The sequence below is a fragment of the Camponotus floridanus genome, unplaced genomic scaffold (assembly GCF_003227725.1).
Source record: "Camponotus floridanus strain SB8 unplaced genomic scaffold, Cflo_v7.5 scaffold74, whole genome shotgun sequence".
Classification (NCBI taxonomy): Eukaryota; Metazoa; Arthropoda; class Insecta; order Hymenoptera; family Formicidae; genus Camponotus; species Camponotus floridanus.
Genome location: NW_020229843.1, coordinates 309,901 through 325,516, shown reverse-complemented (window position 1 = coordinate 325,516; position 15,616 = coordinate 309,901). Strand labels below are relative to the sequence as shown.

Here is a 15,616-nt window from a genome sequence, read left to right as displayed (position 1 = left end):
CTTTTCTCTTTTTTAGAAATAATTTATTTTAATCAAAAAAATATTTTTCTTAATATAATTCTAATATAATTTCATCCAAATGTGATTTAATTCTAATCGAGTATAATACTAATTATAATTTTAATATTAAATTTTAGAAAGAGAGAAAAATCTCCCATATACACGTGCGAGTGTATATTGAAATCTTTTTTTTTAATGTTGTACAAATTACATATAAATGTCAAAGAGAGAACTGTCAAATATTATATTCATATTGAACTATATATTAATATTAATAGATGTATTAACTATATAATATATTAAATGATGTGTTAATAAATTATATATATATATATATATATATATATATATATATATGTATATATATAAACAATATTAATAAATTAATTAATAAAATAAATAAATGCAATATTGCATGTGGATTAAATAAAAATTTCACAAATATATTTTATATAGAATTGTAAAAAAAATATGTAACAAGATTTATAAATATTTGTTTTGTATGAAATAAAAAAAAATATATATACGCAAATAAAACGAAATAATAACAATTATAACACGTGTTTTACTGTCTTGAAAAAAATGAAAAAAATTTTGAATCTGTACTCCTAGTGAATTGTCAAATAAAACTAAACCAATAGAATTTCTTACATGGTAATTCCCTAAAAAATAATCACATTGTTATAACATCAGTGTATTATTTATAAAAAAGTATGTTTCATAAATTATTATTATTATTATTATTATTTGTCGATTACTACGTACACGTGATAAAAAGAAATTTCTGTCATTAATGCCCGTAAATAATGTATGTAACCTAACCTTTAACACATTCTATCAAATAAGAATCTGAGTGCAATTCAATTTTTTGTTACGAAAAATACAAGACAGCAAGTAAAAATATTTAACAACAAATTGATGAAGAAATATTTTGATCGTTGTTGTTGTAATATCAGTAAACTCTGGCAAAGTGACAGGTAAAATTATTTATATTAACTTTCAACGTGCAGTTGGTTATGTCTTTCTGTTATTCCGGTAACATCGGCATTTGCTATTGCGAATATATTGCATCATTAAGGACTATCTTATTATATAGTCATTCTACTGCACTAACTGACATTCCTAATTTTTTCAAAGTATTCTTAACATTTTTATAATTTTTAATTGATATCTTTATTTAACATAATTTTTTTAATATATTAATATTAGTATCCAATTAAAAACTTCATTAAAAAATATATATTAAAGTGGAATGTCCGTCAGTGAAATTGTGTTTGGTTGCAATCAAAAGTTTTACATATAATTTAAATTTACTTGGAATTATTCAAGAGAAATTGGTAAGTATTTTTATATTTAATATCATTTATGAAATGTATAATTTTCATATCACTCTTTTAGCATATGAGATCTATGATCTTAAACTGTAGTTTTCTATGTGTATGGATATATGACATGTCACTATATATTATTTTCAGATACAATTCTTCCAAAAATGTTGAGGCTATTAAACTTATCAAGAAACTCCTCCTTAAGAAGTACAGCTTTGCAACAACATCTTGCTTATCCTGTTCTTCATTTTTCAACGAATGTCAAATCAAATCCTCTATATTCGAAAAAAGGGTTGATACAGGATAAATTTAAAAAGGGCGAAGTTGTTCATGGATTTATTGTAGATGAAGTATCGAAGATAGATGAGCTATTTCTCACTGCTGTGAGATTGACACATCTGAGCACGGGTGCGCAGTATTTGCATTTGGATAGGGACGATACCAATAATGTATTCTCCATCGGATTTCGTACAACTCCTATGGATTCCACCGGTTTACCTCACATATTGGAACACACTACTCTATGCGGTAGCGAGCGGTATCCCTGCAGAGATCCATTTTTCAAGATGCTGAGAAGATCTCTGGCCACATTCATGAATGCCATGACTGGGCCAGACTATACCATATATCCATTCTCGACACAAAACCTGAAAGATTATCGCAATCTACAATCAGTCTACTTGGATTCTGTCTTCAAGCCAAATTTGCGAGAATTAGATTTCCGACAGGAAGGTTGGAGACTGGAGCACGCGGACGTCGATGACAAAAATTCTCCTATCATATTCAAAGGTGTAGTCTTTAACGAAATGAAAGGTGTTTTCAATGACAATCAAGCCATTCTTGCGGAACGTCTGCTGAACTCTATTTTACCGAGTCATACGTACTCGGTAATTTCCGGTGGTGATCCTCTCGTCATACCTAATCTGCAGTACATCGATCTTCTTAATTTCCATATGAAGTACTATCATCCCTCTAATGCACGTTTCTATTCATATGGAAATTTCCCGTTGGAAGATCATTTAAAGTTCATCAACGATCGATATCTCTTCCTATCTGATCGGATAGACGCTTCCATGTCGGAAGTGCCATCGGAGAAACGATGGAACGAAGCTAAAAAGGAGCATATAGTGTGCAGACCTGATCCACTGCTCGCAGATCCTAGCAGACACGGATCTATTGCCATATCGCATTTGTGTAATGATATAACTGACATACAGACGACCTTCGAAATGTATGTGCTGTCACAACTGTTACTCAAAGGCCCGAATTCGGCGTTTTACAAATCTCTAGTTGAATCGAATATAAGCACCGGCTTCGGCCCAGTCACGGGTTTCGATTCGCAGTGCAAAGACACGATGTTCGTTGTAAGTTTGCAGGGTGTAAAGCCCGAAGATTTCGAGAAGATTCAGAGTATTTTCGATAACACTGTAGAAAAAGTCATCGACGAGGGATTCGAGAAGGATCACATTGAAGCTATTCTTCATGGTATTGAACTTCAGATCAAACATCAAACATCGAATTTCGGGCTAAATCTGCTCTTCAATCTGACATCCTTGTGGAATCACAACGGCGACTTGATACAGTTATTAAGAATTAACAACGCGGTCAAGAAACTCACATCGCGAATGAAAGAAGATCCCAAGTATCTGCAAAGCTTGGTCAAAACTTATCTCGGAGACAATAATCACAGATTGACGTTGACTATGTCGCCCGACGAGAATTATGAGCAAAATAAAGCTCTTGCTGAGCAAGAGTTGCTGAAAAGGAAGCTGGAGGAGCTTTCTGCAGAGGAGAAAGAACTAATATACGTCAACGGGAAAATCTTGCTTGCCGAACAACAAAAGAAAGAGAATGTCGGAGTCTTACCGACACTGAAGATGGAAGATTTAAGAGCCGACGTGGAGCGATACAATACGTCCAATCTAGAGATATCCGGAGTGCCTCTTCAACTGTCCATCCAACCGACAAACGGCATCTCCTATTATCGAGGAATACTTAACACACAGGCATTACCGATTGAATTGAAACAACTGATACCGCTTTTCAATTACATTATCACCAACATGGGCACACGGAACTACGATTATAGAAGCTTCGATCAGATGATGCAGTTGAAGACCGGCGGTCTGAGTTTTGGGAATCACATTGCTGAAGATAAGGAAAGCGAATTGAAGTACGAGGAAGGGATTCTCATAGAATCATATTGCCTGGATCGCAATTTGAACTATATGTGGGAATTATGGACGGAATTATTCAACAATGTTAAACTGACCGATCCTCAGCGATTCGAGACACTTGTAAAGATGAATGCGGCTGACTTGATCAACGGCATCTCGCACGCCGGTCACATGTACGCGATGAGTAGCGCCGCTAGTCTGGTCTCTCCGACAGCCCGGGCCAAAGAGAATCTTTCAGGATTGCAATATGTGGGGAGGATGAAGAGGATAGCTCAGATACGTGATCTATCCTCTCTGATACACAACATGCAGGAGATAGCCGAGCACGTCTTGAACAAGAAACACTTGCGGTCGGCCATTAATTTGTCCGAGGAACACAAGGACAATGCTCTCGACGGTATTCGCGTGTTCTACGAGTCATTGAAGGGCCCTCCGAAGAATCCGTACATCATCACCAACGATCAAAGCAATGAAACGAGTGAAAGCGGTAATCACTATGTGCTACCTTACACGGTCAATTATTGCTCCAAGGCTATTCTAACAGTACCTTATACGAATCCGGACTATGCTCCCTTACGTGTGCTTTCCAAGTTGATCACCTCGATATACCTGCATCCGGAAATTCGAGAGAAGGGCGGAGCTTATGGTGGAGGCGCGAGATTAACATCAGAGGGAATCTTCTCCTTTTATTCTTACAGAGATCCGAATTCCACTCGTACCTTTGATCTGTTTGACAAGACGTACGATTTTTTAACGGAGTACTCGTTACCCCAAAGTGACATAGATGAGGCAAAGTTGGGAGTTTTCCAGCAAATAGACGGTCCTATTCCTCCCAGCAATCGTGGCATGACTAAATTCACCCATGGCATCACAGATGATGATCTTCAAAGGCAGAGGGAACAATTAAAGGCTGTGACTAAGGAACAGCTCTTGCATGTGGCTGAAAAGTACCTGAAACCTGGTCGAAACAGCGTCAAAATTGGTCGTTCACTTATCGGACCTGCGAATGCCGATATTTCGAATAGACGCATGGAAAATTGGATAGTATTAAATCAGGAAGAAGCAGATCAAGCACGAGCCACTGAATAAACGTCAAGATATTATCTTTGTTATTTTTATAATAAAACATGTTTTGCTTATGTTAAACTGCAAACACATACAAATGTTTAAGCATTTCCTGGTCATGTTTCATAGTATACGTTTGACGTTAAGTATTAGAATCTAAAGAATAACAACATTAATGCAATTAACATTTGTTAAATAATTATTGTAATTTATGCTATATTTTGTATATTAAAAACGTCCTGTAGTAAAAAGATAAAAAAAAATAATGCGTTTTACTCATTTAATTCTCAATTTTCATAATCTTTTTGTGTTTATCAAAATCATATTTATATTGCACTTATTAAAGCATCATTTTCTTTTTTCATTTTCATCAGATGCGCACATATGGATACCAATGCTGAAAAGAAGTATTTTTTCGAAGCGTTATCTTTATTTTATGAAATGCAATGGCTTCATAATATAGCAGTAACTGAGATCTTGACTAAAGCGTCTTTAGATGCAATCCCCAAAGAATGGACTGAGCATTTACGAATTCTGAAAAATGATGAATTCAATAATTTCATAGCAAGAAGAGTAACAAAGGTTAGTCAAAAATTCAGGAATATTACATAATAGATTCTTCAAATTTTTTTAATAGAATATTTCAACATATTTTTGTTGTTCCAGTCTGAATGGCCCGATTCGTTAAAAACATATGTTGAGAAATGTCAAAATATCAACAAACTACCACCTATACAGACATCACCTAGAATAGAATTACCACAGAAATTTAAAATTGGTCTCAGTCAAAAGAAGCAACATGAAATAATACATTTAGCTCATTTGGTGCACACGCAATGCAAGTTGTACAATATACAAACAATCGTCGATTTGGGTGCAGGTTTGGTAAGAAAGTAACAATATGAAAAAAGATATAAATTTTAGACTCTTGTGTGCTACTACAATGATAATTTTTCAGGGATATGTATGCCAAATGTTACATTATTTATACGGCTACCAAGTCTTAGGTTTAGAAAAAAACAAAGAAAATGTGAATAGAGCGTGTACTAGACAAAAAAAATTGTATCCTGATTCTTTGGCCAAAGTTAAATACATTCATTGCGACGTGACGTGCGATTCCGCCGATATGATAGAATCTATCTTGCAGCAGGAGTTTCCTAACTTTACGGATGCGTGTCTGATTGGTTTGCATGCTTGCGGAGACCTGAGTGCGAGCGCGTCGAAAATTTTCTGCAAAATAAATTCCATTAAACTCTTTATTCTAATATCTTGCTGTTATCACAAACTTTCCATTTCCAAGAATATACAGACTGCATTGCAGGAGAAACAATACTTTCACAATTTTCCCACGTCGAATTGTTTGCGAGAAACGATCACGGCACACAATTTTGATATAGGCCAGTTCTTAAGAATACCCTTTCTACGATTAGCATGTCAAGAATCGGCGGATAAATGGTATGGCATGTCCAAAAAAGAGCACGACGAACATTCCTTTCACGTTCTCGCTCGAGCTGTGCTCGAGTTATACTCGCAACAAAGTAAGCATCTGTGATATATGATATGTATGTATTCCATAGATCAATTGTTTTCATAAAGAATTTATTTTAGATAATCTCGTTCTTAAGAAAAAAGTTCGGAAAGGTACGAGAAAGTCTCAATGTTCGAGTTTTCAAACTTATGTTAAGGATTCATTATTAAGATATGATCTGATACCGGACATAAACGTAAAATTTACAGGTGATACTAATAATGCAATAATATTTGCAAGATTAATATAATTTTTAACATAAATCTAATATTTTATATATATATATATATAAAATAAATAAATATATAAATAAATATATTTATTTATTAATAAATAAATAAATATAAATAAATATATATAAAATAAATCTAATATTTTATATACATATATATATGACTTTCATATATGTATAGGTAATGTTATAGTACATGATGAATTAGAGAAAGACATAATGCAAGTATGGGAAGAACAGAGTAAAAAATTAAAAACTGTAGAAATCTACTCTGGTCTGCAAATGATGCTACAACTCCCGGCAGAGTCGTTGATTCTGCAGGATCGATTATTATGGTTACACGAACAAGATCTAGAAGCTGTAATTGTGCCTGTGATGAACAAGTGCATATCTCCTCGTTCATATGCGATAGTATCTCATAAAAGCTGAAAATTATAAATTACAAATAAAAGCTAAAATATATATGGAGATGATTAAAATAATACATTTCATAAATAATTCAATATTAATAAAAAGTTACTGAAAATATATTTGAAATTTAAACAAGAATTATATATCATTGAATATATATATCTTTTATTACATCCTTCATTAAAATCATAGACATAATTAGATTATATTGAAATTATTTAAAAAATTAAAGTTATAAAAAGATATTATTTTTTAAATTCGAAGCTTTCATTGTATATCTTATACATACTGTCACATTCTTATCTATAAGGGTGAATTTGTGATGCTGCTTTGATATTTGTCTTAATCGCACTCGGTGCCTTATTCATTTGTCCCACTATAAAATATTTAAAATTAAAAGGTAATTAATTATAAATGGCATAATTGCATGGAAGTAAACGGAAATCTTCAGAGAAACACTTACTTTGTGGATTACCCATTGGTCCTTGTCCTGGTGTCTGCTGCTGATTGCCAGGTCTACCCACCATCATGCCGTTATTTACTGAATTTACACCAGATTGAACCATTTGTATGGAATCAGACTGTGAAAATAAAGTGCAGATAATTAGTTCTGATAGATATATGAAAACATAATACTGTAAAAAGGTAATTTTATTCTTTAAAAACTTAATATTTTCGCTCTCTCAAGAAGTTTAAAAATAAGATTACAAGTATACCTTTAAACCTTTACCCATCCCCACAGCAGCCAGAAGAGCATGAGTATCTGCAGCGCTACTGGTCTGTGCTTGTGTCGCTCTGGCTCCAGCTTCGCTCTCCCATTCTTCGCGTGCCTTATTTGCTATATCCCACACATGACCAATTACCTTTGTATATTGTGTCAGTTGTTTCTGAAACGAAGCACGCGAAAAACTTGATAAGTAATGGAATTCTTATGTTCCACTCGCTAAATGGACAAAAATTTCTGATTGCATAGCGAATATAATTTCAAACATTAAACATCTATAGCTATTTATGTAGCTATAAATAGGCTCGTTACATAACATCAATCTCAGCCCAAAGCGAATGGAACAAAGCTGAAGCTATTTGATTAATAGCTTACATTGTAGTCCTAGTTGTTGTTTAGTTAGCACATTAACAGAAAAATAGAACACATTTTCAATTAGCTTCAATTGTATTGATCTTATCAAATACTGTATTATATACTTAATTGTATATGAGCAGATATAATCTTAAAAGAATTTCTAGTTGTATCATGTATATACTTTAATATTTAAATAATTTACAAAAATAACTTTTCACCTTAACTTGAGAAAAAAATATATAAGGGGATATATTGAATAAAAAAAAAGTAAACGCATAAAGAATTATATCTTACATGTGATGTCTCAATGTTAACATTTGCAGCTTTAGCTTCCAACTGCATCATTTTCTGTTCAGCTTGAGGTTCCAACTTTGTCCTTAAGTAATCTGGAACCAAATCATGGGCAAATGTAGGGATTCTGCCTTCAGTCAATCGAAGCAACTCTTCATCTTTCTCAGGACTCAAGCGTAGCGGTAGAACCGTCAGGTTTCTGAGATTGGGCGCTTTATCGTGTGCGAGAATCTTTGAAAGACTAGTCAACTGCACAAATGTGACATAATATAATTTAAGAAAAAGTAATATGTATATAAGTACTATTTTATCATTTCTTTTCGATTAATAAGATAAAATACTTACATGACCTGAAATAAGGGCGAAATTGTCAAGAAAATTTGGCCAATTCAAGGTCTCATATTCATGTTCTATTTTAAATATCATTGCGGCGATCGCAGTTTTTAAATCGTTTACTCGCATTATTATGGCTTCCAAGGCCGAATCCAATTGTTTCTCCTCCCTTTGCATCGTGTTTAGAGATTTAGAGGTTAATCTTATGTCAGCACACGATTATGTTGCAGCAATTATCAGCAATCGATTATGCACAGGACGTTTAATAGCTTGGATCTATTGAAAGTATTATTTGAAGAATGTTTTTTTATTAAAAAATTTAAAATTACCTCACATAAAATATCCATTATAATCGTAGCCAAATTTTAAAATATTAAGATTATACTGATATTACATTTGTACAAAATTATAAAATTATAAAGGATGAGACATGAGTGACAATTTCTTCGAGCAGGAATTCAATTTCCACATCTCAAAATACATAAAATGCACGGAACAGAATAGGAAATCGTAAAGTTTCTACGTCATGGAATAAAGTGCATGGAACAGAATAAGAAATTGTAAATATATGTATATATTACTTACTGTGAAAAGTTTTTGGCTACATATTTTTCAATGTTTTAAAGGTATCTCGAATATGTATTTTAGCTTTCACTTAAATTGGTAGAATAGAATAATGAAGAGTATAATTAGAGATGGATGATCAAAGTCGAAGCGTTTTCTATCGACCTTTGACAACTATCGCGATGACATCTCGCGGCATCAGCTGTTTGTCAGCTGATCGCCAACACATGATTACTCGCAAGAATTGTTATGCTAACGATTACTTGCAAGAATCGTTAATTAATTTACTACGAGAATACACAGGGGAATATACACACGCGTTCATGCATAACGTCATGAAGTCCTTTCGTGAGGCCCTGTCGAATGCCAGTAATATTTTGATCTTAACCGGCAGCGGTATCTCCGCGGAATCCGGGGTGCCAACTTTCAGGGGTGCCGGTGGATTTTGGCGTAAATATCAGGCGCAAAGTCTCGCGACACCGGAGGCCTTCGCGGCGAACCCGTCATTGGTATGGGAATTTTACGAATATCGCAGGCAACTAGCAAGCAAAGTCCAGCCGAATAAGGTAATTCGATGCTCAAAAGACTTAAATATTTTTAAACAATTTCTAACTTTTATGACACGATGAATTACAAAGTTTTTTATATCATATATATTTATATTATATATATATTACATATATATTTCTCCATACTTTAAGCAAGTTTAAAATAAACTTTTATAAAAAATTTAGAAATAATAGCAAAATAAATATAATGTAATCTTGTTTTTTAGGCGCATGAAGCTGTTGCTGAATTTCAAAAACGCAAAATAGCAGAAGGGAAAAACGTGTCAATTATTACGCAGAATATAGATGGACTACATCAAAGAGCTGGGGCACAAGATGTAGTGGAATTACATGGTTCACTTTATAGAACACGCTGTACCAAATGTCATAATATTGTTATTAATGAGAATGTTCCCATCTGTCCAGCATTGGCAGGAAAAGGGTATGCTAATGATAATTGTGTAAGCAATTGTAGACAGTGGAATGTGATATATTAATATCCATATATGATTATATATAATATTTCGTAATGTTAATTTGATAATAAATTTAAACAGATCTCCTGACCCAAACACTATGTCCTCTGATATTCCAAAGGAGGAATTACCGCTTTGTGAAATCAAAGATTGTGGAGCTTTGCTGAGACCTGATATCATATGGTTTGGTGAACAATTAAATGACGATATATTGCAGAAGGCTTGTACGTATTTTCTTCAATAAATATAAATCATATAAACATTTTACTCATATATAGAACATGCATATGTTAAAACATGGAAAGTTTTAATATTTAATAATAATAAATAAAATAAAATTGTTACAGTTAACATTGTTGAAAGGTGTGATGCTTGCTTAGTCATCGGAACCTCAGCGATCGTATATCCAGCTGCAATGTTTGCACCGCAAGTAGCGCGACGTAACGTACCGGTAGCAGAGTTCAACATAGAAGAAACACCAGCCACGAAACAAATGCAGTAAGTATATATTATCAACTTCTCTCTTTTTAATTTAAATTGATTGCTATACAAAATACTTTCTCAATAAAGTTCCATGACTAACAGCGAATTCAGTTGGATGCACCAACGCACACTAGTACACATTAAAGGTTGTAGTATATAAATTTATAGCATAATTTTAAAACAGTAAGATAATTAATACTACAGATTATTATATATTATTATTCCTACGAGAGTATCGATATTTATAACTCATAAAATTATCTTACTGTTTTAGTTATTTATGCTATTGTAAATTTATCTAAAACAGTCTTTAATGTATACCAATGTGCATTAGTGCATCCAACCGAATTTGTTATAAGTTTTTCACATCCTAAATTAAGATACAGAAAAAAATTATAATTATGTAAAATAAAATATCATACAATAATATAAAATGTAATGTTTTTTTATACATGCATATTCTCTTTCTCAAGCACCTTATGATTACTTTATGACGTTACGTCATAATTTCTTCGTGTTTGCGTTTACGTCCGCTTTTAGTATGACTCGTATTAGACTGTAACAAAAAAAAATAAATATATAATGCATTATATTTGAGATTTGCATGTTGATTAAATAATTTGCGGAAGGATATTTAAAGGCGAATTATCTCGTAGATACCACTTTCAAGGTCCCTGTACTACTACTGTGACAGAAGCATTGGCGCCTTAAAAGAGGATATATAATACATATTATATAATAATTAATTTGTTTTTTATAAAAAGATTTATTACCTTACAATAGCACACTTCTGTATTTAATCCGAGATGATTCAGGTAATCCAACCATAATTTTTGTTTGGTTGATAATGAATCGCCTGGACCTTTTACTTCTACAATTTTGTACTAAAAAATAAGATATATTAAATTACAATTTACGTTTTAAAACCTTTCTCGGGTATTATATATACATATAATAATATATATATATATATATACATATAATATGTACATAATATATATAAGGTAATACATATAATATATATATATATATAAGCTCTCTTAAAATTATGTACATAGAAAAATAAACTTACTTGTTTTGTACTTGCATTCCATACAATTAAATCTGGAAAGCCAGCTCTCCAGAGTCGGTAATTATGAATAAGTCGTTCACAAATACCAACAATTCCTTCCACCCCTAAACAAAATGCTATCTCCTGAAAATATGCATATACATAAATTGCTTTTAATCAAATTTTGTCGATGGCTTACCTGAAAGCTGTTACTGTCATCAAAAAGAGTGCCTTGACAGAGAGAGGTATATCCGCGATATAAATCAAATTCGTGTTTCAAATGTCTGCTCAATGTTTCCGAATCAAATGTTCGAATGATTTGAATCTTCATGTCTATCCGCTCTTTTCTATTCTTGTAAAATTCCGATGAGTATAAATCTAACGGTGCGTTTTGATACGATGATACGCAAGTGCCGGGAATATTCATATTGTAAATTTCGTCCCAAAACAATATGGCAAATAGGGTAACCGGAAAGGCACCTTCACAGTGTACACCTTTGGGATATCCTTTGCATTTGTATTGATATAGCGCAAAACTTTCGACTGTACCATACATTTGTTGATCTATGCTGTTACTGATACACCAAGTGCTTTTTCTCTGCAAAACATTCCTGAAAGCATGCACATATATCTCTTTTCTAAATCCTATTAAACTCATTTTTTTTATTTTTTTAAGAGGAATTGTTTCATATAAATTACCCGCATAACATTCCTTCTATTGTAATAGAACACATCTGAGATGTTGGTCGTACTTTGTCGAGCATATTGTCTAATATATGTCTAACTGTAGCTTTTGCACATTTACTGATAGTTTTTCTCCTAACGAGCATCTCTGCTCTGTCCAACAAATCTAATCTATCAACTTCTGTCAAATCCTTATATGATACTGCTTCCGATAGTAGCGCGACACTGCCATCAATATTCTTCATATGATGCATTTCTATCTTGATCAATTCATTGAACCATAATCCTTTTTTACTCTTCATATGATGATCTTGATCTATTAACGTTCGCAAGATTTCTATTGCTTGTGGCATTGTCTCCTTAGACTTTTTAAATGCGTCAATGCTTTTAGACAAAACTTTGAACCATAAGTAACCTGGCATAAAACATTTAATGTGATGAGGCAATATGGAATCTTGAAGACTGCAAACAAAAAACAACATAGCATAAAACAAATTCATATTAACATAATTTTATCTATTAAATAATTAAACATACTATGTAAATTAGATTTTCATTACCATTCTGTTTCTACTTCTAAGAAGAGTAGTAAACGTTGCGCGGCCAAAGATCCAAGATTTCGTACGACATCCCATTGTTTCTTCTCAATTGCATTCAAGATATCAGATAATGTATTTTTAGCTTCAATATAACTATAAAATAATAAATATTCAAATTAGGAAAAAATAAGATTCTATTCCAAAATAAAATCGAAATATATAATAAATCATATAATTAATATATTACTTACTCTAACAGATGTCCTTTACTAGCAAAGATAGGAAATTCACTTATTGTTACTTCCGGAAACTTTATCTGATTTGTTTCGACTCTTAGTATCATTAAGAATACATCCGACAAAGTTTCAGTGGGATCTCGATTTGGTATCAGCAATGTAATTATTCTATCAACCATTTGTTTCATTTTTACGTTTAATAATACGCAAGATCCTAAGCGCTTGTTGACCGACGCGCGTAATTTATTAGCGGGATTCGGCATCCCGGGGAATAATGACTTTGTCTGGTTGCTAAATTTTAGAATTGATTGTACATTTTCTTTCTTTTTACTACAATTTATTTTCAATTCTTGACAGATCTTGCGAATTTCGTCGACTTGTAGCAAATTCAGCAAAACCGATACATCTTCTTCTTCTGTGCTACTTTTGAAAATGGATCGTGATACAAGCTCATCAAAAATTGGTTTTAAATCATTGGATATTTCGTCGTATTTAATGTGACTTATCCTGTGCCACATATGTTTTCTTTTTAACATACGTATCAGCAATGCTTGCGCGTTTCTTGAAAGAGTAAGTAACGAAAATATAAAATCTAATTCGTCTTCGTCAAAATATCCGCAATTAATTGGATTGGAAAATACGGTAACAATGACTGAAAAGAAATGTAGCGCATACGTATCTACAGGTATGATTACATCGTTAATTTCGTATCTCGTTGAAGCTGAAGTATCTATAGAATTATATTTGTAGCTAAATGTTCCACTCGAATAAACTTTCTCCAAATTAATATCATTATTAGCAATGGCTCCTTCTTTAGCTAAATTCAAATTATCTATCATCTTAGAAAGTAACTCCTCAGTTTTATCTTTGAACAATTTCCTTCGTGCTAATTTTGCATGTCTTTGTGACTCGTTCAGTGCGTTTTTAATTGGAGATGATGTCTTTGGACTAAATTTTGAGCCACTATTGGATGCAAGAGTATGTTTTTTATTGGTAGGAGAAGTGTATTCAATAGCATATGTTGGCGATATCATTGGTTTAGTTGCCATTTTAGGACTGTTTTTCACATCAATCTTTGACAAACAATATACCTCATCACTTAATGAAACATCATTTTGCATTCCTTGTTTTCTATTTATTTTGCATGGACTTTGCTTGATATTTTCATGTACAGAAAAAGTTTTCAATTTTCTCGATAATCGTTTTTCCTTGTTAATAATAATAGAAAAAATTAATACATATAATACTATTAATACCATTAAAATGTTATTATATTTATTAAATATCTTACTTTTTTTTGAACTATTGGACTTTTATGATTAGATGATTTCTCGATATTTTTTACACTTGCAGGTTTCTTATTGCTACTTGTAATTTTATAAAATTGATCTATTGTAGTTTGCATCATGATCTATTGTAGTTGATACCTGGAGGAACAAACAGATCACATATTCTACATTATACTGTGCTCTCAATCTTTGTTTATTTTGTTCGTACATTAGCCTATCCTTAAAGTAAAACTTAATTTAGACTATAGCGAATCGACGAAAGAAATTACAATATTTACATAGTTCATACAAATTACCGGCGAATACAAATGTTCTTTTATCTAAATGACAAAGTCAAAATATAAATCTCGTACCACACAATAGAACGGTAAGTATCAACGGCATAATATTTTAGTTTTAATCTTTTCTGTAATTTTAAAACTATACACGAATGACGAAGAATATTTAGGAGATGAAGCCTTAGTGAAACAAAACATTGTCAATTATATATATTTACGCTTTACCTCTAAAAATCCGGAAGTCGCATGTAACATGTAAAAAAAAGAATCAATCAACGATAAGAAACTATTTAAATCAACATCGTCGGAAATCACTGTATAAAATAAATTCAACGAGCAATCCGCACAATCTAACACGTTGTAAGTACTTTTATCTCTCTGTCAGATCTCACTGTCAGATAAGGTTAAGATCAACATTCTGCGCAGGAGCGCGGAGTATCATATGGCGGGAAATTTATGTAATGCGCAATAGATACACATAACCTAATAGTGAGAAAAAAATCTTTTTTTGCGAATAAAAATTAGCCAATTAATTCAATTCAATGTTTTTGTCGGTACAATAATTTATGTCGCGCTCGATATAAACATTATCTCTCGTCCACGAATAAAATATTAATTTATAAGAATAATATAAGTTTCGCAAAAAATATATTTCCTCTCCAATAGAACTATTACATAGAAAAAGAATGTTCAATCTTTTGTAAGAAAATTAATTACATTTAAAATAAAATATAAAATATAAAAAATTAATTATATTTAAAATAAAATATAAAGAATATAAAATATAAATATAGTGTTAATTGCAACAAAATTTTTCTTAACGTTATTTCCGAAATACTATTTCTTGAAAAAAAAAAAGTTTAGTAGTTAATGTAATCAGAATTTATTCTTTTTTGCAAGCTCACTTCGAAATCGTTCAATATTCAAATTTAATTTTTTCCGTTTTATCGATAATTCATTAATTTAATCAGTATAATAAGAAACATAACAGCAAAGTCTTTTTTTTCATTCCAAAAATAGAG

General features: G+C 32.0%; 5 protein-coding genes across 7 annotated transcripts; 3 read left to right on the top strand and 2 right to left on the bottom strand.

The window, feature by feature from the left end:
• The first annotated feature begins 694 nt into the window (after positions 1-694).
• On the top strand, positions 695-6,775 carry LOC105256221 (methyltransferase-like protein 25). Of its 2 annotated transcripts, none has more exons than XM_025414031.1 (6): positions 695-711; positions 4,945-5,152; positions 5,237-5,455; positions 5,529-6,108; positions 6,179-6,307; positions 6,512-6,775. In XM_025414031.1, the coding sequence occupies exons 2-6, from the start codon at positions 4,955-4,957 to the stop codon at positions 6,757-6,759; spliced, it is 1,374 nt and encodes a 457-aa protein (XP_025269816.1). In that variant the 5' UTR covers positions 695-711; positions 4,945-4,954; the 3' UTR covers positions 6,760-6,775. The 2 variants fall into 2 exon arrangements, with proteins under 2 accessions (XP_025269816.1, XP_011264266.1); XM_011265964.3 differs by lacking the exon at positions 695-711 and adding an exon at positions 793-977.
• On the top strand, positions 1,256-4,886 carry LOC105256204 (presequence protease, mitochondrial). The gene is made up of 2 exons (XM_011265935.3): positions 1,256-1,337; positions 1,476-4,886. The coding sequence occupies exon 2, from the start codon at positions 1,493-1,495 to the stop codon at positions 4,592-4,594; it is 3,102 nt and encodes a 1,033-aa protein (XP_011264237.1). The 5' UTR covers positions 1,256-1,337; positions 1,476-1,492; the 3' UTR covers positions 4,595-4,886.
• LOC105256203 (mediator of RNA polymerase II transcription subunit 8) lies at positions 6,603-9,218 on the bottom strand. 2 transcript variants are annotated; one of them, XM_011265932.2, is made up of 8 exons: positions 9,032-9,218; positions 8,459-8,722; positions 8,117-8,362; positions 7,841-7,849; positions 7,458-7,628; positions 7,205-7,322; positions 7,031-7,117; positions 6,603-6,755 (listed from the first exon to the last, which is right to left on the bottom strand). In XM_011265932.2, exons 2-7 carry the CDS (start codon positions 8,621-8,623, stop codon positions 7,041-7,043), a joined length of 786 nt encoding a protein of 261 aa, XP_011264234.1. In that variant the 5' UTR covers positions 8,624-8,722; positions 9,032-9,218; the 3' UTR covers positions 6,603-6,755; positions 7,031-7,040. The 2 variants fall into 2 exon arrangements, with proteins under 2 accessions (XP_011264234.1, XP_025269817.1); XM_025414032.1 differs by lacking the exon at positions 7,841-7,849.
• On the top strand, positions 9,216-11,343 carry LOC105256202 (NAD-dependent protein deacylase). The gene is made up of 5 exons (XM_011265931.3): positions 9,216-9,576; positions 9,786-10,000; positions 10,116-10,258; positions 10,382-10,532; positions 11,174-11,343. The coding sequence occupies exons 1-5, from the start codon at positions 9,238-9,240 to the stop codon at positions 11,226-11,228; spliced, it is 903 nt and encodes a 300-aa protein (XP_011264233.2). The 5' UTR covers positions 9,216-9,237; the 3' UTR covers positions 11,229-11,343.
• Positions 10,495-15,231, bottom strand: LOC105256201 (fanconi-associated nuclease 1). The gene is made up of 9 exons (XM_011265930.3): positions 14,820-15,231; positions 14,319-14,454; positions 13,043-14,235; positions 12,813-12,944; positions 12,268-12,714; positions 11,768-12,179; positions 11,590-11,712; positions 11,291-11,401; positions 10,495-11,073 (listed from the first exon to the last, which is right to left on the bottom strand). The coding sequence occupies exons 2-9, from the start codon at positions 14,433-14,435 to the stop codon at positions 11,014-11,016; spliced, it is 2,595 nt and encodes an 864-aa protein (XP_011264232.1). The 5' UTR covers positions 14,436-14,454; positions 14,820-15,231; the 3' UTR covers positions 10,495-11,013.
• Between the last annotated feature and the right edge of the window lie 385 nt (positions 15,232-15,616).